The sequence below is a fragment of the Dendrobates tinctorius genome, unplaced genomic scaffold, assembly GCF_039654945.1.
Source record: "Dendrobates tinctorius isolate UK_male_01 unplaced genomic scaffold, ASM3965494v1 ptg000016l, whole genome shotgun sequence".
Classification (NCBI taxonomy): domain Eukaryota; kingdom Metazoa; phylum Chordata; class Amphibia; order Anura; family Dendrobatidae; genus Dendrobates; species Dendrobates tinctorius.
Window position 1 is genome coordinate 81,399,012 of NW_027361684.1, and position 27,204 is coordinate 81,426,215.

At 44.2% G+C, this 27,204-nt stretch overlaps 1 protein-coding gene across 3 annotated transcripts in view; it reads right to left on the reverse strand.

The window, feature by feature from the left end:
* The window catches only part of MID1 (midline 1), a 408,210-nt gene that overhangs the window by 90,088 nt on the left and 290,918 nt on the right, over positions 1-27,204 (reverse strand). For all 3 annotated transcript variants that reach the window (XM_073566001.1, XM_073565999.1, XM_073566000.1), the window contains exon 4: positions 17,338-17,445. In XM_073566001.1, coding sequence (XP_073422102.1) covers positions 17,338-17,445 — 108 coding nt within the window. The remainder of the gene's footprint in view (positions 1-17,337; positions 17,446-27,204) is intronic.

Consider the following 27,204-nt stretch of genomic DNA (forward strand, 5'->3'; position numbering starts at 1 on the left):
GAGATAATGACTTTTGGGTTTTCATTGGCTGTAAGCCATAATCATCAATAGTAACCAAAATAAACATGTGAAATAGATCACTCTGTTTGTAATGACTCTATGTAACATATGAGTTTCACTTTTTGTATTGCAGAACTTAAATAAATTAACTTTTTGATGATATTCTAATTTTGTGAGATGCACTTGTATCTTCACAATGAGCTCCATTCTAATGTGGTCATCTAACGAGACAAGTCTCGGCAAGACTCTCAACGTTATACTAGCACATGCATCCTCTCTACACTGGCTGTCATATACGGTAAGTGGACCTGTCATAGTCTCCTAAAGGATTAATATAATCACCCTGCCGCCAAACAAATTGTTTCCAAGTTCTATTCCAACACACCTCAATGTAGAGAAACTCATGAAATTGGAGGCACCAATGTTAGGCCATGTTTACACTTGAATTATTTGAGGATTTCTTTTATTGGATCCTTCCAAAATGCCTCTTGGAAACACATCCTATTAAATAATCGCTCCCATCAATGTTGTTATCCTCTTAATATATTGTAGACATCTTATTTCTACCCAGCTAATTCTTCTCTGTTCCATTAGTTCCATGATATCATGTGATTAAAAACTGACTAGCTGAATCCTTCTAAGCTCTATGTATAGACAGCAAGTCTCTTCCATGCACGAGTCATCCATCTCTCTTCAACTTCTGACCCAACTGCCCCGCTCTTTCCCCCTGCCTGGGACTTTACAGTGAGCAGAATTGTAGTTTTAATTATGATTCATGTTGGGAAAAGGGACTCCCTGTTTTTGATTGAATCCATTCAAATGAGGCATTGTCCAATTTAGAAGGCGTTAAAAAAAAAAAAAAAACTTAAAATTTAAGTAATGTAAAACTCCTCCAAAAACGCCTAAAGTAGTTTCCACTTAAAAAAACTCATTTTAGAATGTCTCAAACATCTCCATGTGAACAAAACCGTAAATTTGTATCATGTGCTGTTTATAACATTTGGTCCTTTGGTGTTACTGCTATCTATTTAGCGTACATCCACATGACATGTAACATCAGCAGATGTGTCAAGAAATGTACAAAATCTGAAATATTTTGTAAAGCACAAAATCCGTTGTGAAGATCTGCAGCATAAATGGACAATCCTGGATTTTTTATGCAGCATGTGGATGACATCTGGTTAATTCTCATTCACTGGGCAGGTACTGTGACATGTTGTAGAGCAGGGGTCCCCAACCGTCGGTCCGCGGCCCAGCACCGGGCCGCTGCAGTGTCCTTGCCGGTCCGCGGACACAAGGGGAGCCAGGGGCGGTCAGTAGCGTAGCGGGGGCTGGGGCGGCGCGCAGCAATTCTTAAACTGCCCTCATGTGTAGAGGCGGCCAGGGAGCAATCCAAGCAGCTCAGCTGCCTGCAAGAGGGAATAGCAGGAGCGGAGCTGCAAGGACCCGTCCAGCTTCCTGCCCGCGCTTCTGTCTGACTGACACAGAGAGGAGCGTGCCGCTGCTGTGTCAGAGCGAGGAAGCGCGGGCGATGCTGCGACAGGTGAGAGGAGAGAGGTGGTGTGTGTATGTATGTCTGTCTGTGTGTGTGTGTAAATATATGTCTGTGTGTGTGTTTGTCTGTGTTTGTGTAGGTGGAGCCTGGCCCTGGAGGAGATGGGGACATGAGGAGAAGACGGTGATAGGAGAAGGCCATGAGGGGGTAATGGGAGAAGGCCATGATGGGGGTGATGGAGAGAAGGCATTGATGGGAGTGATGGAGAGACGTCAGTGATGGGGTGAAGGCAATGATGGGGAGAATGGAGTGATGGGGTGAAGCAGTGGCGTAGCGTGAGGTGGGCGGTCTGCCCCAGGCGGCACATGTGTGGGGGCGGCGCAGCAGCAGCAATTTCTCTCTGTGGGAGAAGCACGGAGGCAGTGAGGCACAGTGCACTGCAGCGGCGGGCAGGGAGCAATCACAGCAGCTCCGCTGCCTGCAAGCGGGAATAGCAGGAGCGGAGCTGCAATGGTCCGTCCTGCTTCCTGCCCGGTGGCCGCGCTTCCTGTCCGGAGGCCGCGCTTCCTGTTTGACACAGAAGCGCCGCTGAATGACATCATCATTCAGCGGCCGCTGCTGTGTGAGCGAGGAAGCACGGGCGATACTGCGGAGAGGAGAGAGGTGGTGTCTGTGTGTATGTCTGTCTGTCTGTGTCTGTATGTATGTCTGTGTGTGTGTATATGTCTGTCTGTGTGTGTGTGTGTCTGTGTGTGTAGGTTAGCCTGGCCCTGGAGGAGATGGGGACATGAGAAGACTGTGATGGGGAGAGAGAAGGCCATAACATAATAGTGATGGGGTGAAGGCAATGATGGAGAGAAGGGAGTGATGGAGCAGGCAAGGATGGGGGTGATGGAGCACTCATTCAAAACCTATGGTGAGTTGAGTCACATTATAAATGTTATTTAATTATAAGTATGCACTGCTACACTACAACCGCGTCCATAGCCCCGCCCCCTTATGACCAAAGCCCTGCCACACCTCCATCCCCGCCCTGCCGGGCCATGGAAGAATGGTCTTGCTTGAAACCGGTCCCTGGTGCAAAAAAAAGGTTGGGGACCACTGTTGTAGAGCATACATGTGTTAAGGATAGGGAGAGGGGAAAAAGCTGCAGCCAGAAGCTCCTGCCGGCAGCTTATATAGGGATCGGTCATATTGCCATCCAGAGATAGTGGGGGTATCCCCATACTCATTAGATAGCCGGTCTAATGATTCAGTTCTAATGCATGTGGTCACCTTAAGAAAAAAAAAATTACCCCAAACACTGTGGTCAATAAATACATTATAAATTATGGAATTTTATTTCGGATTCATAACAGGTTTATAACAGATCGGAACCATTTTTTAGATTACCTCCATGAAATGTGTGAATGCTCTGAACACAATAAAGGAGCATGAAAGTGGTGACTTCATCTTTTAAGTAAATCATTGCGATCCGTCCGCGGGGGTCTTAATTCTCTGAATAAGTCACCAGAGACTTTGGTTAAACAGTAGAGGGAGGATTTGCATGATGCCTAATTCCTTGACGTTACCTTCCGTACAAGCCTGGCCTTGCCCTCTGGATGGCTTTTAACTGTTGCTGTGACACAGCCGAAAAACAAATATTATTCTAATGTGTCTGACTCGGGGAAAGTGGAAATGCTCCACCTCAGATCCTGAACTGAATTCCAGACACTTCAACATTTCAGGACTGCTCAAATCATAAAAGAAAAAAAAAAAAAATGTATAAAAATATAAAAATCAATCACCAGGACTTAAACCGATTAAATCTGTCACTTGAATATTGTTTTTGCATTTCTCATTCCCACCCTGATCCTTGTGCTTGAAAACTCAGGCACAGCCAAGCCTGACACTGCTGTTCTGAGAACAAATGGTCAACGTGGAAGATCCTGCCAAATCTCACAATGCTTCAGAAGTCATCTATTTCATAGATTTACACATCTGATCCTGGGTCAACATGGCTTGTAAACCACAAACAGTATTCCAAGCGTAGAGCCGACGAGCCGCTCAGGATAAACTGCACATGAGCCAGAGGACAGAATAACCAGGTTATAGCAGGACAGATGGAGAAGTCAGAGAGGTCTTCACATGAAAATAAAGATCTGACCTAAGAATGTACTGAGCATACTGGGATCTGACACTGGCATCTTAGGCGTTAGGATGAAATGAGTTATTGTGTTGCTTTCCGATTACTCATTCAGTCTCTTAGTGCATCAATTTGTAGAAACCATATTACGAAAAAGCTGATTACCAAATTCCCATGCGCAGAGGCAATTTACAATTCCTGCACACATCTGGCACACAATGCTGCAGGCACAGGCTAAAACAGCTGGGTAACTCCCCCAGTTTTCTTTGGGTTGTCCAGAATAACTTGATTCACAGCCCAAAGAACACCCAATCTACTGGAAATATTGCGTAAAATTTGGGGTCATTGTCGCCCCCTCCTCTGATCGACAATGAGGCAACTCCTTATGTTGGAGATACAGTTGTGGCCAAAAGTATGGACACCCCTGCAATTTTGTCAGATAATACTCCGTTTCTTCCTGAAAATGATTGCAAACAAATTCTTTGGCATTATTATCTTCATTTAATTTGTCTTAAATGAAAAAACACAAAGAGAGAATGAAGCAAAAAGCAAAACATTGATCATTTCACACAAAACTCCAAAAATGTGCCAGACAAAAGTATTGGCACCCTCAGCCTAATACTTGGTTGCACAACCTTTAGCCAAAATAACTGCGACCAACTGCTTCCGGTAACCATCAATGAGTTTCTTACAATGCTCTGCTGGAATTTTAGACCATTCTTCTTTGGCAAACTGCTCCAGGTCCCTGATATTACATAGTAACATAGTAACATAGTTATTAAGGTTAAAGGGAGACTTTGAGTCCATCTAGTTCAACCCATATCCTATCCTAACTTGCCCTAACATGTTGATCCAGAGGAAGGCAAAAAAAACCCATGTGGCAAACAGTAAGCTTCACATTGGGGAAAAAAATTCCTTCCCGACTCCACATACGGCAATCAGACTAGCTCCCTGGATCAACGCAATATTAAGGAGACTAGTGTATATACCCTGTAATATTATACTTTTCAAGAAAGGCATCCAGTCCCTTCTTAAATTTTTGTAGTGAATCACTCATTACAACATCATATGGCAGAGAGTTCCATAGTCTCACTGCTCTTACAGTAAAGAATCCGCGTCTGTGAGTATGCTTAAACCTTCTTTCCTCCAGACGTAGAGGATGCCCCCTTGTCCCCGTCACAGGTCTAAGAGTAAAAAGATCATTAGAAAGGTCTTTGTATTGTCCCCACATATATTTATACATTGTAATAAGATCACCCCTAAGCCTTCGATTCTCCAAACTAAATAACCCCAAGTGTAATAACCTGTCTTGGTATTGCAGACCCCCTAGTTCCCTAATAACCTTGGTCGCTCTTCTCTGCACCCGCTCCAGTTCAGCTATGTCTTTCTTATACACCGGAGACCAGAACTGTACACAGTATTCTAAGTGTGGTCGCACTAGTGACTTATATAGAGGTAAAATTATGTTCTCCTCATGAGCATCTATGCCTCTTTTAATGCATCCCATTATTTTATTTGCCTTTGCAGCAGCTACTTGACTCTGGCCACTAAATGTGAGTTTGTCGTCCACACATACACCCATGTCTTTTTCAGTGACTGTTTTGCCCAGTGTTTTACAATTAAGCACATAATTATACAACTTGTTCGTTCTACCCAAGTGCATGACCTTACATTTATCCCCATTAAAGCTCATTTGCCATTTATCAGCCCAAGCTTCTAGTTTACATAAATCCTCCTGTAATATAAAATTGTCCTCCTCTGTATTATTACCCTGCAGAGTTTAGTGTCATCTGCAAATATTGAAATTCTACTCGCTATGCCCCCTACAAGGTCATTAATAAATAATGTTAAAAAGAAGGGTTCCTTCTCCAAACTGCCATTTTTAGATCTCTCCACAGGTGTTCTATGGGATTCAGGTCTGGACTCATTGCTGGCCACCTTAGAAGTCTCCAGTGCTTTCTCTCAAACCATTTTCTAGTGCTTTTTGAAGTGTGTTTTGGGTCATTGTCCTGCTGGAGGACCCATGACCTCTGAGGGAGACCCAGCTTTCTCACACTGGGCCCTACATTATGCTCCAAAATTTGTTGGTAGTCTTCAGACTTCATAATGCCATGCACACGGTCAAGTAGTCCAGTGCCAGAGGCAGCAAAGCAACCCCAAAACATCAGGGAACCTCCACCATGTTTGACTGTAGGGACCGTGTTTTTTTCTTTGAATGCCTCTTTTTCTTTCCTGTAAACGCTATGTTGATGCCTTTGCCCAAAAAGCTCTACTTTTGTCTCATCTGACCAGAGAACATTCTTCCAAAATGTTTTAGGCTTTTTCAGGTAAGTTTTGGCAAACTCCAGCCTGGCTTTTTTATGTCTCGGGGTAAGAAGTGGGGTCTTCCTGGGTCTCCTACCATACAATCCCTTTTCATTCAGATGCCGACGGATAGTACGGGTTGACACTGTTTTACCCTCGGACTGCAGGGCAACTTGAACTTGTTTGGATGTTAGTCGAGGTTCTTTATCCAACATCCGCACAATCTTGCGTTGAAATCTCTTGTCAATTTTTCTTTTCCGTCCACATCTAGGGAGGTTAGCCACAGTGCCATGGGCTTTAAACTTCTTGATGACACTGCGCACGGTAGACACAGGAACATTCAGGTCTTTGGAGATGGACTTGTAGCCTTGAGATTGCTCATGCTTCCTCACAATTTAGTTTCTCAAGTCCTCAGACAGTTCTTTGGTCTTCTTTCTTTTCTCCATGCTGAATGTGGTACACACAAGGACACAGGACAGAGGTTGAGTCAACTTTAATCCATGTCAACTGGCTGCAAGTGTGATTTAGTTATTGCCAACACCTGTTAGGTGCCACAGGTAAGTTACAGGTGCTGTTAATTACACAAATTACAGAGGCATCACATGATTTTAACAGTGCCAATACTTTTGTCCACCCTCTTTCTTATGTTTGGTGAGGAATTATATCCAATTTGGCTTTAGGACAATTCTTTTTGTGTTTTTTCATTTAAGACAAATTAAATGAAGATAATAACAAACAATTTGTGTTTGCAATAATTTTCAGGAAGAAACTGAGTATTATCTGACAGAATTGCAGGGGTGTCAATACTTTTGACCACAACTGTATATTATTTTGCCAGTGTTAATTTTTAGAGAAAATCTGTCATCAAGTTTAACTATTCCATCTAACAGTGGTATGATGCAGGGGCAGAGACCCCAGTTCCAACCACGTATCATTTATTGGGGTAAGGTTTTAATAAAATCACAGTTTTATCTGCTACAGATCTATCAGTTCTCTGAATGTTGAGCTCTGGATAACCCCCACCCACACCACACCACAGAAAGCTGACAATCAGTGGTGGGGGTGCGGTTATACAGAGCTCATCAATATGGAGGACTACATGGCAGCAGATTTACTAGTCCTCTAATTATAATCAAAACTAAAGAAAGCGGCCCATTAACTGACACACTACAGGAATTAGGGTCTCTGCCCATACATTATCCTGCTCTCAGATCAGGTAGAAGACATGGTGACATTTTCTCTGTAATTGAGTAGCCACATGGCGCATGTATGCACCTATACATTAATTTAATACTAAGGGTATGTGCACACAGAGTTTTTTGGTGGTGCGGATTTTGTAGTAAAATCCGCAGATAAATCCACAGGACTAAAGTCCTGCGGTTTATCTGCGGATTTGCCCTGCGGTTTCACACCTCATAATTGATGAGGTGTGAAACCGCAGCGTTTCTGCACAAAAGAATTGACATGCTGCGGATTGTAAACCGCAGCAAAACCGCACGGAAAAATCCGCAGCATGCGCACAGCGTTTTCCAGTTTACCACTGAAAACAATGGTACTATACAACGCACCTAAATCTGCTGCGGACCCGCAGCTGCAGAAACGCTGCGGATCCGCAGCAGAATCCGCACCGTTTGCACATACCCTAAGTGTGTGGGCCCTTTATTTGTTTTTTTTTTTTGTAGTGTACTGTAGTGTTTACTTGGCTCTATCCAAGGCTGAACATACTTATCCACCCATCTTTCCCAAGTAAGGTATTAATTATATGGTAAGTTGGTTTCCTTACACCTCCTCAGGTCAGATGAGCCCTGGCTTAGCAGACAGAGGCGAAACATGGTTGGGACCATCCATACAGGTTACCTTGATGAAAAAATGGTAACCAAATACCTTACGGTTTTAACGTGTATAGCAATATTTGCGTTCATCTATTCTTTAGTCAAAGTGTTTGTATATTCGCTACTTTGCATATTTATATTCGCTACTTTGCAGATTTGTGCTCCTGAACATTAATTTAATACTAAACAGGTGCAGCCGCTATTGTCATTTTTTGTTTTGTAGATTTCCTTTCAGAATGGGGATTGCCTGTCTACAATTTCTCGCTTACAGTTACATCAGGGTTGTCTCCCCATGGAGACAACTCATTGGCAGGTTTGGACTTTTATCCACAGATAGGGAGACCAAGCAGTTGGGCACACTATCGGGAGAAGGCTTCTGATGAATGTAAATACCTGGATAACCTTCGGTTGAGGGTTCATAGGAATGCTCGCTCCCAATTATGGTGGTGACAGAGAATGCGCTGCCAATACAACCCTATTAGCAATCATTCAGCCATTGGCCGATGTAAATGGACCAGTACAAGAGTGACAAATGACTTGTTATGTAGCCGATCAGCACTTCTTAAGGTACAGTGAAGGGCTAAAAGAGCACCAATGTGTCATTAGAGACATCTCCACAAGACCGACTAGACTGCGCAAGTCTTAGCGGCTGGACATTATGACAATATACTGACCAGCTACTCATCTTATGGAAATAAAAGTAGCCTGTGACTGAGGCTTTCCATTTGTTCTTTATTTCGAAGAGTAAGGTCTGGACGTTATCTTGGTCTTTCTGAATAGGCCAAAATAGAAAGAGTTTAAAAGTCCTTGATCTAATTCTCTTTCCAAACCTAACCCTGATGTGATTCCTGACGCTTGAATGCCTAAAGCCCCCGTTACACATAGCAATATCGCTGTAATGTCACCGATTTTGTGACGTAGCAGCAATATTGCTAGCGATATCGCTATGTCTGATACTTACCTCCGACCGGCTCCCCCGCTGCTCATCGCTGGTCGCGCGAGAGCGTCCTGGATCATTTCTCGTCGGGCGCTTCCTGTGGCGCCGACGAGCGACGCGTGGACGCGGGCGGGAGGACGTCAGGATCGCCGCGTCTGACAGGTAAGTAGCGACCCCTGACCCCTGCTATGGCAGCTCACTAGCGACCACTTAGCGATGCACCAGCGATCCATATCGTTGTCGGGATCGCTGGTGCATCGCTAAGTGTAACGGTACCCTAAGGCTAACCATGCACAATAGATGCCTGTCGGTCAATAGCCATCTTAGACGACTCTACCATACATGAGAGACCTCATTTGGCCGAGCGCATCTATGTTCTTTATCAGAAAGCCCCAGAACAACATGTTGGTAGGCAACTAATCTAAGGAAGAACAATGTGATCAGCAGTCCAAAATCAGACATATAGGCGATCGAAATCTCTTCTGACCATCTGTTGGCTGGTGCCCCATACACATTAGTCAGTCGGCCAAACCCGTTGCTGTTGGCATGTTCAGGGAACATTTGTCTAATGTGTATTGGGGTCTTAACAAGATTTTTCCTTGACATTGCCTATTTTCACATTTGTCACAATATGGTGCCCATTCCCATTTTAGAATTTCTTAGATGTAATTAACTTGATGTATGCACAGCAAGCTTGAGATTAATCATTACTGACAATATCAAAACGTGCACAACAATAGTCTCTCTGTCAGCAGCCAAGAGAGTTAGGAAATAATTATTTGTTAGCAAAATTCTCATTTAAATTTAGAAAAAAAACCGGACTTTTTTTGGTCCATAACGATCGAAAACTGAGGATGAAATGGAAAATTGTAGGATATAATCTATTTGAACGGTAAAGCCTAAAAAGGTCTATATTGCCTCTAACCTAACACAATGTCAGAATGTGTTATATCAGAGTTATCCAGTGATGAAAGCACTGCCGGGGGCCATTATTAGGACCAGAATGGAGAGATATGGATTGTTATAAGAGTGACAAGACAGTCTGTGGTTTTGATCATAAGAGAAGCTGCCCACTATTCTAACCTAAACCCAGTACTGTCGCCCCCAGTTAGACATATTGACCACATGATAAAGTCTTGACTAACAAAGACAAGGAATGATTCTGCGCCAATATCACAACTGAATACTGGACTGGGGGTTCGGTTTTCCTAAAGCAATGGACATCAAGTTTTGGATTCCGGCCTTGTTTTCAGAGAACCTATTTCTTTAGTTACTATTTTAACCGTTTATGCACCAGCTTTATGGCTATGATATATGATGGGTCAGATACTTTATCATCAAACATGCGCTTAAGTAATAAGAGTTTATTATTAAGAACACATTATTGCTAAGGTTTTGAACAAAAATGCTGGCCTGGCTTTTTTAAAAGTATTTAATCCCTTAATCACACTGCTGACCAGTTTATATTAAAGCCCCCATGGTAATTGGAGACAGAAAACTGCTTGTGACATTTCACCCTTCAGAGCACCGCTCTTCTAGTACTTTTGCATCAAGACTGGCCAACAGGTCTTTTATTTGAAGTTAATTAGAGGTGCATGACGGCTTAGTGAACCATTAAACCCACAGCGGCCTTATTCTTAGTCGGCCCTTTTCTCACAAAAGCACCATTAGACTTGACATTTAAAGTTAACTTCACAGTTAGAGAATAGCGCATACAAGGACGACACAGCTATGCCAACAAATGACCACAAAACGAGCTCGCTCTGGCCTCGAGGAGGATAGAAAGCTATTGTGATGGAAAGAAGTCATCTTTGTACACAGGACAACAATGGCATACCCTTAAAGGAAATATGTCAGCACATTTTTACCTCTAAAAGTAGGGCATGCTTGTACAGGTTCTTATATACCCCCAAAAAATTATATCTGTTTTTCTTTATACACAGAAATCTGATGTACCACTAATGAGAAATGTAGTATGGAAGCCATGTGAAAATCTGGTACCAAACAGGATTGTTCTAAAATAATAAGAAAATATACTATTTTAACCTGTTAAATGCCACTGTCAATATGCGACAACGGCATGCTGTCCATTGTGTGACAGCGGCATGTAAAGCGCACCGACATAAAAGTGCATCATTCTATCCGCCCATCTGCGCGCAAGTGACACGGTCGAAAGACGCCGATGGGTGGTCATGACAGCCTGGGGTCTGCTGGAAACCCCCGTGCCGGTCATGACTATATTCCTTTGAAAGCGAGACTGTAGCTTGCGTTCATAGGAGACTGGGATTTTTACTAGACATAGCAATACTGTGACATTGCTGTGTGTGGTACAAATGATCGGCTAATCGATTGAAGTCCCCTAAGAGGACTAACAAATACAGTAGAAAGTGAAAAAATAATATTTTAAAAATATGAAAAAAATAAAAAGTATAAAAGTTCAAATCCTTTTTCTCCATTAAAAAAAAAATACACATTTTGGTGTTGCTGCATTAGTAAAAGTCTGATCTATCAACATATGAAATAAATTAACCAATCAGTAAACAGCGTAAAGAGAAAGTAGCAGATAGAATTACGATTTTTTTGGCCAAGGCAACAATGCAATGGAATGCAATAAGAGGCGATCAAAACATCATATCTACCTTAACCCCTTCATGACCCAGCCTATTTTGACCTTAATGACCAGGCCATTTTTGGCAATTCTGACCAGTGTCCCTTTATGAGGTAATAACTCAGGAATGCCTCAACGGATCCTAGCGATTCTGAGATTGTTTTTTCATGACATATTGGGCTTCATGTTAGTGGTAAATTTAGGTCGATAATGTTTGCATTTATTTGTGAAAAAAACGGAAATTTGGCAAAAATGTTGAAAATTTCGCAATTTTCACATTTTGAATTTTTATTCCGTTAAACCAGAGAGTTATGTGACACAAAATAATTACTAAATAACATTTCCCACATGTCTACTTTACATCAGCACAATTTTGGAAAAATTTTTTTTTTTTTGTTAGGAAGTTATAAGGGTTAAAAGTTGACCAGCGATTTCTCATTTTTACAACAAAATTTACAAAACCATTTTTTTTAGGGACCACCTCACATTTGAAGTCACTTTGAGGGGTCTATATGGCAGAAAATACCCAAAAGTGACACTATGCTAAAATCTACACCCCTCAAGCTACTCAAAACTACATTCAAGAAGATTATTAACCCTTCAGGTGCTTCACAGCAACTAAAGCAATGTGGAAGGAAAAAATGGACATTTTAATTTTTCCAACAAAAATTTTCTTTTAGCATCATTTTTTTCATTTTCACATGGGTAATTGGTAATAGGATAAAATGGATCCTAAAATTTGTTGGGCAATTTCTCCTGAGTACACCGATACCTCATAGTGGTTATAAACCTCTGTTTGGGTGCACGGCAGGGCCCGGAAGGGAAGGAGCACCATTTGACTTTTTGAATGGAAAATATGCTGGAATATTTAGCGGTTGCCATGTCGAGTTTGGAGAGTCCCTGTGTGCCTAAACCTTGGAGCTCCCCCACAAGTGACCCCATTTAGAAACTAGACCCTCCAAGGAACTTATCTAGATGCATAGTGAGCACTTTGAACCCCCAGGTGCTTCACAAATTGATCCGTGAAAAAAAGGACTTTTTTTCACAAAAATTTTCTTTTAGCCTGTTTTTTCATTTTCACATGGGCAACAGGATAAAATGGATCCTAAAATTTGTTGGGCAATTTCTCCTGAGTACACCGATACCTCATATGTGGTCATAAACCACTGTTTGGGCGCACGGCAGGGCCTGGAAGGGAAGGAGCACCATTTGACTTTTTTGAATGGAAAATTAGCTCCAATCGTTAGCGGACACCATGTTGCGTTTGGAGAGCCCCGTGTACCTAAACATTGGAGCTCCCCCACAAGTGACCCCATTTTGGAAACTAGACCCCACAAGGAACTTATCTAGATGTGTGGTGAGCACTTTGAACCCCCAAGTGCTTCACAGAAGTTTATAACGCAGAACAGTGAAAATAAAAAATCTTTTTTTTCCTCAAAAATGATTTTTTAGCCCGCTATTTTTTATTTTCATAAGGCTAACAGGAGAAATTGGACGTTGTTGTTCAGTTTGTCCTGAGTACGCTGGTACCCCATATGTGGGGGGAACCACTGTTTGGGCGCACAGCAGGGCTCAGAAGGGAAGGAGCGCCATTTGACTTTTTGAATGGAAAATTAGCTCCAATCGTTAGCGGACACCATGTCGTGTTTTGAGAGGCCCTGCCTACACTTTGGAGCTCCCCCACAAATGACCGCATTTTGGAAACTAGACCCCCTAAGGAACTTATCTAGATGCATAGTGAGCACTTTGAACCCCCAGGTGCTTTACAGATGTGTATAACGCAGAGCCGTGAAAATAAAAATAATTTTTTTTTTTCCTCAAAAGATGATATTTTAGCCCACTATTTTTTATTTTCACAATGGTAACAGGAGAAATTGGACCCCAAAAGTTGTTGTCCAGTTTGTCCTGAGTACGCTGGTACCCCATATGTGGGGGGGACCACTGTTTGGGCACACGTCGGGGCTCGGAAGGGAAGTAGTGACGTTTTGAAATATCGACTTGATGGAATGGTCTGCGGGCATCATGTTACGTTTGCAGAGCCTCTGATGTGCCTAAACAGTGGAATCTCTCCACAAGTGACCCCATTTTGGAAACTAGACCCCCCCCCCCCCCAAGGAGCTTATCTAGATGTGTAGTGAGCACTTTGAACCCCCAAGTGCTTCACAGAAGTTTATAAACCCAGAGCCATGAAAATAAAAAAATCATTTTTTTTCCTCAAAAATGATATTTTAGCCCGCTATTTTTTATTTTCACAAGGGTAACAGGATAAATTCGACCCCAAAAGCTGTTGTCCAGTTTATCCTGAGTACGCTGGTACCCCATATAACGCAGAGCTGTGAAAATAAAAAAATCTTTTTTTCACAAAAAATCATTTTTTTTATTTTCCCAAGGGTAATAGGAGAAATTAGACCCCCAAAGTTGTTGTGCAATTTTTCCTGAGTACGCTGATACCCCATATGTGGGGGTAAACCACTGTTTGGGCACACGTCGAGGCTCGGAATGGAGGCAGTGCTGTTTGACATTTTGAACGCAAAATTGGCTGGAATAAATCGTGGCGCCATGTCGCGTTCGGAGACCCCGTGATGTGCCTAAACAGTCGAAACCCCTCAATTCTAACTCCAACCCCAACACACCCCTAAACCTAATCCCAACTCTAACCCTAACCACAAGCCTAACCCTAATCCCAACCCCAACCCACCCCTAACCCTAATATTAACCCTAATTCCAGCCCTAACCCTAATTCCAACCCTAACCCCAATTCCAACCCTAACCCTAATTTTAACCCTAACCCTAATTCCAACCCTAACCTTAATTCTAGCCCTAACCCTATTTCTAATCCTAACCCTATCTCTAACCCAAACCCTATCTCTAACCCTAATTCCAACCCTAACCCTAATTTCAACCCTAACCCCAATTCTAACCCTAAATGGAAAAAAAATATTTTTTTTTTATTTTATTATTTGTGCCTGGCTATGGGTGTGATAAATGGGGGTTGTATTTACTTTTTTTTTTTCCATTTTGATCACTGTGAGAGTTTATCACAGTGATCAAAATGAAAAATGAATGGGCAGCTGGCAAATTCATGGGCGCCGCCATCTTGGACAATGGCAGGCGCACTGCGCATGCGCCCGCCATTTTGCAAGATGACGGCGCCCATGATCCGGACGGCGGGAGACCGGAAGCCACAGCAGGACAACTGAGGTACCGGGGGGGGGGAATCGGAAGGTGGGTGTTAGGAGTCAGATTTCTGCCCTGGCTATGCAGAGATCTAGACCCTTACATCCTGCAGTCTCCTGCTATCCGTCCACTGCAGCAGAGATTGCAGAAGAGTTTGCTTTTCAGCAACTCTCTCCGGAGGCTAAGTCCTTCACCCCATACTCTGAGCTTGCTCCAGGGACAACCTCCCATTGGAGCTCAGGAGTCAGGTGCTCAGGTCCTGCTCCTGATTCCATTGGTCCAGCTCAGGGTTATGGAGACTTCCGGAAGGTCCCGTACACTATAAAAAGTGCGCATGGCTGTTCCGCCATGCGCTAGTATTTTCATACTGCTGCTGTGTGCATAGTATTGTATGATTGGACTGGTGGATGACGTATTATGAAACCCCTTCCCTCTGATATTACGATTGTGTGAGTGATTGGGCAGCCGCCAGTAGCAGCGCTAGCGGCAGCGCGCTCCAGCCATACCTAAGCGTCCTGCATTGCGCCAGCGTCCTTGCAGCACCTTGCTTGCGGCTCTGTTCACGCCGCGCTGCAGTTGCAGCTTATTTCTGCGTCCGCGGTTGCGACGCCAGCACACTTGTTACTACGGTAGGTGTCGGACGTAGTGACGATTTAACTACTCCGGGTTTTGCCTACCGCATGTGTGTCGCTGAGTCCCTGTGTTACTAACAGGCTCCGCGTTACTTTTCTATTTTTCCTGTAGCAGCTCTGTGCACTTAACAGAGACTGCTTGATTGCACCTGGGTGATATAGAACCCCGTGCACATTACCGCCACAGTGCTCTGTGTCTTCTAGCTGTGGTTTTTCCATCTGCCGCACGGTGGACCCCGGGCGGCGAATACGTTTATTTATTTTTTTTTTTTTTAAGCGTGTTCCGCCGCCGTAACAGTGGGGGAGAGCGATAGGAAGGGGAGGGGGAGCAGATGATGACGGCGGCAACCAATCGCTGCCGTCCATAAGTGGCAGGGGCCGATCGGCCCCGCCAGTCGGTGTGGGGGGGTGTCTGTGTCCAGCCATGTCCGATGCTATTGCAGCATCGGCCATGGCTGGATTGTAATATTTCACCAAATTTCATTGGTGAAATATTACAAATCGCTCTGATTGGCTGTTAATAGTGAAACAGCCAATCAGAGCGATCGTAGGCACGTGGGGGCTAAGCCACGCCCCCTAGGATTAACCATAGAGTGTCCTCTGTGTGCAGGTCGGGTGACCTTTCAGTGACCCCGGTCGTCCGACCTGCAGGAACACTATTTATAGCATGACGCCTATGGGGGCACGACTTTTCATGACGCCTACGTAGTCGTCACGGGTCGTGAAGGGGATAAAATGGTATTAGCTCAGGGCAAGAAACAATCACACAGCCCCAATGACCAAAAGACGTCTCCAAAAACAAAAACAAAAAAAAATGGCGACATGATTGTTTTCTTATTTGCTTTTTTTTTTTTTAACAAATTTTCGAAATGTTTTTTCACCCCTTAGAGCTTTCTTTTGCTCATTTGCCACACTTGGAATTTTTTTTTCCAGCTTCGCAGTACATCATAACAAAATGAATGGTGTCATTCAAAAGTACAAGTTGTCCTGTAAAAAACAAGCCCTCATATAGCTATGTGGATGGAACAGTAAACGAACTATAGCTCTTGGAAGAAGGGGAGGTAAAAATAAAAGCGCAAAAAATGGAAAAATCACACATTAGGAAGGGGTTAACTGCTGTGTATCTGTCCCCAATCTGACCTGTAAGAGAAGAAAAAGAACATACTCCCATGTGGGATGGTCTGGTCCAATGGGTTTCGCTGGTCTTGGTCCAACACGTCCCATCTTCTTGTGATGCCGTCCTCCTTCTTGGATCGTGTGGATGACGTGTCCCTGTGACAGTCACAGAAGTCTAATCGTCATCGCGCTCCTGCGCAGGCCTACTTATCTGTCCTGTTTAGGGCAGAGCAAAGTAATGCAGTGCGCAGGCGCTGGGAAAGGTCAATGACCCCAGGTCGAAGACCCCCAGAGCATGCGCACTGCAGTACTTTGCTCTGCCCTCAACAGGGCAGATAAGTAGGCCTGCGCAGGAGCGCGATTCCGGGAAGACTGTGTGTTTGATGCAAGGATGCGTCATCAACACGGAGCAAGATGGAGGACGGCATCACAAGAAGATGGAAAGTGTTGGACCAAGACCAGCGAAACCAATCGGACCGGACCGCCCCACAGGTGAGTATAATAAAAGTTTTTCTTCTTCTCTTACAGGTTGGATCAGGGGCAGATATACAGCATTATAGAATGCTATATATTAGGCCTTAAAAGGTGGGGGCCGTATCTCATAATGGTCAAACCCGACGCCAGGTTCCCTTTAAGAATAATTATTCTGAGACACAATAAAATAATTAATGAATATTTTCTGTGTAAAAAAAAAAACAAAGCCAAAACAATAATGATATATTATGATAAAACTCATTATTTATATAAAAGCAGAGTGAATCAGGGTGCTAGATGAGCAGGGACCAGAGTCATGAGGACATGATGTGGAGTGATGCCGAATCACTAGGAATCAGGCGGTATGACGTTGCGGGCCCTACTAAACACAAGAGGCGCCAGGATGTCAGGACAAGGAAGGTTGCGCTGATGTGGTCCGGCTGCCACAAAGAGCACACGTGGACGCCGAATCTGCAAATCTTTCTGCTCAATTCTAGCAGTGATTATTACTTTATTCACCCCTCACAGGAATGAGGCGATTGATAAATAGAATTGCAATATTTAGGCATGCAATCTATAAAATGCTTGTAATAAATGGTCAGCCTATGGAGAGACTCATATAGAAGAAGTTCTATACCTTGCCTTCCTTAATTTTTGTTCCAATAATCTGTCTCCTCTGCTGTATAATTTCAATGAGTTGGTCGCTCTCTTCCATTAATTTTGCTTCTTGGCGAGATGCATTTACCTGTGGGAATAAAAATAAACTGCATTAAATACATAAAAATCATTTTTTCATTGTTATAGAGATTCTGTGCAGTCAACTGATCAAAGGACCTAAAGAAATATCGATCTACTTCAGTGTTAAGTGCTGCTCTAATGTGCAGGCGCATGCTTCACAAGGTAAATACAGGCCACGGCTCAAACACTACGCTTTGCACTTATCTTCAAAATGCACTTAAAAAAAAAAGTGAAAGCTGACTTTAAAGTTTAAAGAAATCCTTGCTACACCTACACAGGTCATCTGCTAAAACAATTTATTGAAGAGCAACATGCATGATTAAGTGCGTCCAAAAATAAAATGCATTAAAAAATTATTCGCAAAAAGCATTAGAATACTTGCAATTTTCACATGACTATTTTAGACTCATACTGCCTTTCCTTTCAGGAAGATTATTCAGCAGTCTCATTATCATCAGAGGCAGGATTACAATAACAAATATTCTATACACAGCCCATAACACAGGAGTCACCATTTATCACACTATGCATTCCTATTTTGGTGTTTCCAGGTACTCCATCGCAGGCAAATTACCGGTATTCCAGATCTCTAATACGGAAGCAATACTGATGACAGAGAAATATGGTGGCTCAGTGAATAGCATTGTATCCTTGCTGCCCTGGGGTTCTGGATTCAAAGCCCACCAAGGACAACATCTGCAAGGAGTTTGTATGTTCTCCCGTGTTTGTGTGGGTTTCCTCCGGGTTCTCCAGTTTCCTCCCACATTCCAAAGACTCACTGATCGGGAATCTAGAGTGCGAGCCCCATCGGGGACAGCGATGATAATGTCAGTAAAGCGCTGTGAAATGTGATGGTGTTATATAAGCAAGAATAAAAAAGTAAAGATACAATATAATCCTTTATTCCTACTGTAATATTATGTTGACATTTTATGCTCATGTGAAATAGGCCACATACTAGATTTAGCTAAAAAAAAAATAAAATAAATAAAAATAAAAGCAAAATCTGCTTTAGAACTATGCATACAAAAAAAGCTCATTTTATTTTCTACAAAAAAGGCCATGGCCCCCCTTTGAGATAGGGATTTCATCTATATAGCTTCCCATGAGCAGGTGTCCGAACCCTTGTCCTACTCTGCCCACATCTACATTGTGGTCAACTGACACAATGTATGGTTTCAACACCAAAGACAGGATAGGACCGTCCCGACTGGGTACACCTTGTTGCGGTGGGATGGCTGTTAACACTATTTTGAAAAGTGTAACTAAGTACCTTATGTTATTTATATATGCACTATTACTATTTTCTTACTACATGGTATATGCTAATTTTCTTTTGTCTATGAAATGGCCACAGTGTGAATGTGCTCTAACGCATGGCACATATACCAGCTTATGCTCTGGCTCATTACTTTGGTTATGCATGCAAAAAAAAGTCTGAAAAAGAACAAATCAAAAAGCCAGATATGGGGTTCATTGGGTAAAAAGTAACTTCCCAATATGGTGCTTATGGAAATAAAGTGCTTGCTTATATATACATTTTTATAAGGTTACTTTATGCATCTTGATAGAAATTATGGACACAGACATGACTTCTCAACTGTCATGATATGTTAAGCCACTGTACTTCAATTTGACAGCTGCCCAAAAAGCTATAAAAAATATAAATCCCAGATTCTGTTTGAAGAAACAGAAGTCTTCCTTAGACTTTTTTTTTTTATCAGAAATTGCTATAGGAAATAGATATTAAAATTGGTACTTGTAGTGAAGATATTACAAACCCATGATTATCACCAACACTAAGTATACAAAACTTTGTAAGACTCAAAAAAAAAATCTAAAAAAAAGTCAAACACCCTGGATAAAAGTTCTAGGAAATGTTCCATCCTTTATCATTTGTACAAAGCATCAAAAGCCAAATGGCCTACAAAACAGTAGAAAAATGGTTGTTCAGGTCAACTTATCCCATGTCCATGATTATTCCACATGTAAAGTATAGGAACAAAGAGCCGGGAGTGGGTCAACAAACATCTTACTCCGTCAAGTTCATGCAGCCTAGGACCCCAAGAGTGATAACTTTGTTACCGCATTTTACACTGTATGTCAAACATAAATCCCTTTCAAGTACGGTAACTCTGATTGTCTCCAATGATATGACTACAACCGAGGAAGTCTGAGGTATGGGAGGCCGGTTAAGCAATATTAGACAATTTCTGAATGCACTCTGGAAAATTTATAACTAAAATTCCGGATTCCAGCTTGTATGTACATCCTGTACTGCACCCATCCTCAAGCATTTCCCAAAGTATTTAGCAGGTAGGAGACAAGGTTACAAAAATGTTATCACAGATGGGAAATCTCTGAATGACAAAGAGGAATATTAAGAAAAAAAAAAAAAAACTAAAATAAAAATAAGTTAATATTTAGTTTTGAGTGCTTAAGCTTCTAGTTCTAGCTTAGCATAATTCAGAATAGGCAATTGAAACTTGCTGGACGACAGCCACTTATCTGGGGTAGCCAGGCAGCACATGCCTCACAGTCTGTCACTCAGGAGTTTAAGTCAGGGCCAAATTGGCATAGACTGGAAAGCACAAAGGTTGCAAGAAAGCCTTTTTTCTTTCTGTCATACTATCCTTTTATATACTTTTATTGTTTCATTATAAGATATTTTTAATTTACAACATTAATGCATCAATTTTTGCATATAACAATAAATGGGCTGTAAACTACAAGGAGAACGACTTCTTAAATTAAATGTTTGGCCCCAATAAAATAATAAAGCCTATGCTCACCTTCCATGCCGGCACCGTTCCAGTGGTGTCAGTACTCGCTCTCCCTGGGGCTGTGATGCGGTGAAATGACACGTGATACCTGGCGCCCAATTAGCACCGACGTCACTGTCTCCGCCTTCGGACAAACTGAACATGAAGAGGAAGTCCGGGCTGCAGCTGATCTCAGACTTCCTCTTCATATTTATTTTGACAGGAGGTGGAGACAGTGACATCAGCGCTGATTGGCTCACTGGGTGTCACAACACCGCATCACAGCCCTGGGGAGAGCGAGTGCTGACAAGGTGGGAATGGCGCCGGGATGAGAGGAGAGTATAGGCTTTATTATTTAATCAGGGAGGAACATTTACCGTAGTTTAAGAAAGGGTTGTCCTACCAGTGGACAACCCCTTGAATTACTATGGTTGTGTAAAAGAAGGGGCTGAATACAACTCTTGACGACCTCAGTGTTATACACATCTTTCCAGAGTAATTGGAGTTCTTGAGCTTTGTGGTGAACCGATTCATTGCAAAATCAAACTTTTGGGAATAATCTGCCAAAGCATTTCAATTTCAAAACATTCACTCATCTGTAGTCTACAGTCTAAGTAGTAATAGAAATGGGTGTCAAACTTCTTACGAAACCATAAGCAGCCAAGTTAGCCAAATTATCTGTGCTTTGAGTTTTATTGGCTAACTACGCAACATTCAACCCATGCTGTGGCATCTAGTGTCTTTGTGTTTTCGTAATGGCAAAAAGCCATTTTCATGGAATTTTTGAGAACACAGGAGGGCCTGGCCAAGCTGAGCGCTCATATGTTTGGGGCAGCTGGGAGAAATAGCTGTCGGTCAAACCATCATTCAGCCAACAGCTCTCTATTCTTAACGGGGTGATTGAGACATTATTGTGCTTTTTCAGATCTTCGCATGGATAGAGGTGGCGCAGTCTGTATGAACAGGGAGCGGGTACATGTGGTGAGAGGCAGAGGAGTATGGATTGCTACTTAAGACTGGTGTCCTCAGAAGGAGGCATCTCAACTTCTCACACTCGATGCAATCTGTCGAGCACAAATAGTAATGTTTTTTATAAATGATATTTTCCTAACTGCTGCAGCACCAGGATCCCTGCACTGTTGCTGTGGGACACGTCAAATAGGATACGTTAATGAATTGGTAGTGTCTGTTGCCATCATCAATGTCCATGACAATATTTAGCGATTGGACTTTAATTTGCTGTGTGGATTTCTTAAACGTATAGGTGCAGGAATTAGTGGCTGGACGGAGAAGTATAAAATAACAAACATTCTATCTCAAGGTCCTCTTGAGGTAGATTCATTTTTTGATAAAAATATCACTTTAGTTTAAATCTGTACGGAGAGATCCCGCAAGGAGGCAGCAGACAATTTTCATAGTTGTTGAATGCTACTATGCAAGTCTCTCGTATTACAATGATTTCACGGTCGGTTGTGTGTAGCGTGCACTGATTGTCTGTAGCTTTCACATATGTCAAGTTATACTTTTGTGCAACCAATATGCCACCCACACGCATTAAAAAAGCAAAAGGTGAAATGTCGGCACACGTATGAAGCCATCCAGACAGCTCTGTATACTGTCATGGGTTTATGATCACTTTCTTTGCTTGTAAAAACCTCAGCTGCAAAACTCTTCTTTGTAGCTGCCAGTCTGAGCACCAGTGTCCTCCAGACATGGCGGAGTAATGTGACATGTTTACATCTGCAGCCATATTCCACATTTAGCGTCGGCTTTGAAGCCCTGAGTGACCTAAAGCAGAAAGGTCCTGTAACTCACACTGTTTTAATGACAAAATGTCGATAGACACACTAACAAAAATGCAATAAAAGAATGGAACTCCCTGAGGAAAAGCGATGTAGTATTTGCCACGGTAATGTGCATGAATGAGTCAAAATTAGCAAGCTTCCTGCAAAGTCCCTGTGGTTGCACAATGTGGGGATTTCCAAACAAACAGGCAATCCGCCACATATGTTAAGCAAAACATCCGAGCACGCCCAACATACTCTGAGACAACACCCGATCATGCTCAGATAACACGTTATCCAAGCACGCCCGCTCATCACTATGTAAGACATTACGTCAGCTGTAATTCTGATATATCAGTAATGATGTACTAATGCATGCAAGTATGAGTATGAAGCCATGCACAAAAAGTCCGGTGCTATTCCTCACTCCGACCAACCACATGGATACAGATGTGATCAATAAATAAAATATACACAGTGAAGTCAAGTGGTGACCCAATGTGACCCAAAAGTGCGGAAAACCATGCCCTCCACAATCCAATAACTTTGTAGAGTCCAAATAACCTGCTTAGAGATCACGCTAAATAGAAACTGCAGGTTTCCACCCCGTCTAGAACATGAAGAAGTCCTAAGTATAAAAATATGGAAGGATTTGTCTTTATGAGACCGTTCTCCACTTCCATGTACCATATGTTTTTTGATGATTAGGGAGATTATACAGTGCCTACAAGTAGTATTCAACCCCCTGCAGATTTAGCAGGTTTACACATTCGGAATTAACTTGGCATTGTGACATTTGGACTGTAGATCAGCCTGGAAGTGTGAAATGCACTGCAGCAAAAAAGAATGTTATTTCTTTGTTTAATTTTTTTTTAAATTGTGCAAAGTTTATTCAGAGGGTCATTTATTATTCAACCCCTCAAACCACCAGAATTCTGTTTGGTTCCCCTAAAGTATTAAGAAGTATTTCAGGCACAAAGAACAATGAGCTTCACATGTTTGGATTATTTATCTCTTTTTCCAGCCTTTTCTGACTATTTAAGACCCTCCCCAAACTTGTGAACAGCACTCATACATGGTCAACATGGGAAAGACAAAGGAGCATTCCAAGGCCATCAGAGACAAGATCGTGGAGGGTCACAAGGCTGGCAAGGGGTACAAAACCCTTTCCAAGGAGTTGGGCCTACCTGTCTCCACTGTTGGGAGCATCATCCGGAAGTGGAAGGCTTATGGAACTACTGTTAGCCTTCCACGGCCTGGACCGCCTTTGAAAGTTTCCTCCCGTGCCGAGGCCAGGCTTGTCCGAAGAGTCAAGGCTAACCCAAGGACAACAAGGAAGGAGCTCCGGGAAGATCTCATGGCAGTGGGGACATTGGTTTCAGTCAATACCATAAGTAACGTACTCCACCGCAATGGTCTCCGTTCCAGACGAGCCCGTAAGGTACCTTTACTTTCAAAGCGTCATGTCAAGGCTCGTCTACAGTTTGCTCATGATCACTTGGAGGACTCTGAGACAGACTGGTTCAAGGTTCTCTGGTCTGATGAGACCAAGATCGAGATCTTTGGTGCCAACCACACACGTGACGTTTGGAGACTGGATGGCACTGCATACGACCCCAAGAATACCATCCCTACAGTCAAGCATGGTGGTGGCAGCATCATGCTGTGGGGCTGTTTCTCAGCCAAGGGGCCTGGCCATCTGGTCCACATCCATGGGAAGATGGATAGCACGGCCTACCTGGAGATTTTGGCCAAGAACCTCCGCTCCTCCATCAAGGATCTTAAGATGGGTCGTCATTTCATCTTCCAACAAGACAACGACCCAAAGCACACAGCCAAGAAAACCAAGGCCTGGTTCAAGAGGCAAAAAATCAAGGTGTTGGAGTGGCCTAGTCAGTCTCCTGACCTTAACCCAATTGAAAACTTGTGGAAGGAGCTCAAGATTAAAGTCCACATGAGACACCCAAAGAACCTAGATAACTTGGAGAAGATCTGCATGGAGGAGTGGGCCAAGATAACTCCAGAGACCTGTGCCGGCCTGATCAGGTCTTATAAAAGACGATTATAAGCTGTAATTGCAAACAAGGGTTATTCCACAAAATATTAAACCTAGGGGTTGCATAATAATTGACCCACACTTTTATGTTTAAAATTTATTAAAATTTAACTGAGCAACATAATTTTTTGGTTTGTAAGATTTATGCATCTGTTAATAAATCCTGCTGTTGTGTGAAGTTTGAAGGCTCTAACTTATTTGCATCTTATCAAACCTGCTAAATCTGCAGGGGGTTGAATACTACTTGTAGGCACTGTACATTGAGAGACCCCTGGTTTAGATATTAGAAAGACTCTTGATCCAAAACAGCTCTTACTCGTCAAGGCATGGGTTCCACTACACCCCTGATGGTGTCAGGTACCAGGATATTAGCAATGATGCATTTTATAGATATTTTTTCGGATTGGACGCCCCTTTTAATGTGTGTTAAATAGCAAAATAAAATGTAAGACAACAAGTGCATTTACATTGCATGATTATCGGGAACAAGCTTTCTAAGGATGGTTCATTTCCCAATAATTGTGCAATGTGAACAGGCTGCAGATCACACGACAAACGAGCAAAATGCTTGTTTGTTGGGTGCAATGATCTTTTAACTTGGTAAAAACATTCTTCCTGGTGGCACCACATTATCCTGTATAAATAGGACCTGTGCTGCTGAGAACAATGGCAGCCTATGCACACAGAACAATCTATAACAGATAATTCAGATTAACATGCATTTATATGCTGCTGAATACCAACTCAAACCAAGCTCAATTTTTTTGTTTTTTTTCTTTGTATTTTTGCATTCTGTGCAAGCCGGGGTGTGGCCTCCCTCTCCTGAGCTGGAAATTGTATATAAGACTTCCCCAGACTGGTGTCCACTCGTTGGGACTCGGTCCTTTTGTCTGCCCTTATTCACACACTGAGGTCAACTTTGACATATGGTAAGGTTTTTAATATTAGAACAGACCTGGACAGAGTGCGTCCCATGGGCCATATTCGACCCTCTGGCTGTCTCAGTCCAGCCCGCGGACCGAGACAGCCGTGGGGTTGGAAACCTGAGGTGTGCGGGCTGCACCGTGCCCGCCCGCTCGCTGTCTCTCACTGTCAGCATTTTTGGAGGAGGGGCCTTCGGCCACTTCCTCCACCAATGAGCGTGTGAAACAGCTGACGCGATGACGTCATCTCATCGAGTCAGCTGTGTACCGCCAGAGAGTCAGCACATCGGAGGCAGAAGCAGGGCACTTGGGAACGGGACCGAGGTGAGTATGTGGTGGTTTTTTAAGGTGTATGAATATGGGGGTGAACATGGGGAGTCAATGGAATTGAACATGGGGATTCTATGGAATTGAACATAGGAATTCTATGGGGGTGACATGCTGCAAATGGGGAGGCTATATACTGTCATGCAGTATATGGGAAGGATGTGTGGGGCTCACGCTGTACATGGGGAGGCTGTGTGGGGCTCACGCTGTACATGGGGAGGCTGTGTGGGGCTCACGCTGTACATGGGGAGGCTGTGTGGGGCTCACGCTGTACATGGGGAGGCTGTGTGGGGCTCACGCTGTACATGGGGAGGCTGTGTGGGGCTCACGCTGTACATGGGGAGGCTGTGTGGGGCTCACGCTGTACATGGGGAGGCTGTGTGGGGCTCACGCTGTACATGGGGAGGCTGTGTGGGGCTCACGCTGTACATGGGGAGGCTGTGTGGGGCTCACGCTGTACATGGGGAGGCTGTGTGGGGCTCACGCTGTACATGGGGAGGCTGTGTGGGGCTCACGCTGTACATGGGGAGGCTGTGTGGGGCTCACGCTGTACATGGGGAGGCTGTGTGGGGCTCACGCTGTACATGGGGAGGCTGTGTGGGGCTCACGCTGTACATGGGGAGGCTGTGTGGGGCTCACGCTGTACATGGGGAGGCTGTGTGGGGCTCACGCTGTACATGGGGAGGCTGTGTGGGGCTCACGCTGTACATGGGGAGGCTGTGTGGGGCTCACGCTGTACATGGGGAGGCTGTGTGGGGCTCACGCTGTACATGGGGAGGCTGTGTGGGGCTCACGCTGTACATGGGGAGGCTGTGTGGGGCTCACGCTGTACATGGGGAGGCTGTGTGGGGCTCACGCTGTACATGGGGAGGCTGTGTGGGGCTCACGCTGTACATGGGGAGGCTGTGTGGGGCTCACGCTGTACATGGGGAGGCTGTGTGGGGCTCACGCTGTACATGGGGAGGCTGTGTGGGGCTCACGCTGTACATGGGGAGGCTGTGTGGGGCTCACGCTGTACATGGGGAGGCTGTGTGGGGCTCACGCTGTACATGGGGAGGCTGTGTGGGGCTCACGCTGTACATGGGGAGGCTGTGTGGGGCTCACGCTGTACATGGGGAGGCTGTGTGGGGCTCACGCTGTACATGGGGAGGCTGTGTGGGGCTCACGCTGTACATGGGGAGGCTGTGTGGGGCTCACGCTGTACATGGGGAGGCTGTGTGGGGCTCACGCTGTACATGGGGAGGCTGTGTGGGGCTCACGCTGTACATGGGGAGGCTGTGTGGGGCTCACGCTGTACATGGGGAGGCTGTGTGGGGCTCACGCTGTACATGGGGAGGCTGTGTGGGGCTCACGCTGTACATGGGGAGGCTGTGTGGGGCTCACGCTGTACATGGGGAGGCTATGTTTGGTTCATGCTGTACATGAGGAGGCTGTGTGTGAGGCTCATGCTGTTCATGGGGAGGCTGTGTCGGGCTCATGCTGTGCATGGGGAAGCTGTGTCGGGCTCATGTTCATGGGGAGGCTGTGTCGGGCTCATGCTGTACATGGGGAGGCTGTGTGAGGCTGATGCTGTACATGTGGAGGCTGTGTGGGGCTCATGCTGTACATGGGGAGGCTGTGTGGGGCTCATGCTGTTCATGGGGAGGCTGTGTCGGGCTCATGCTGTGCATGGGGAGGCTGTGTCGGGCTCATGCTGTGCATGGGGAAGCTGTGTCGGGCTCATGCTGTACATGCGGAGGCTGTGTGAGGCTGATGCTGTACATGCGGAGGCTGTGTGGGGCTCATGCTGTACATGGGGAGGCTGTGTGAGGCTGATGCTGTACATGTGGAGGCTGTGTGGGGCTCATGCTGTACATGGGGAGGCTGTGTGGGGCTCATGTTGTTCATGGGGAGGCTGTGTGAGGCTCATGCTGT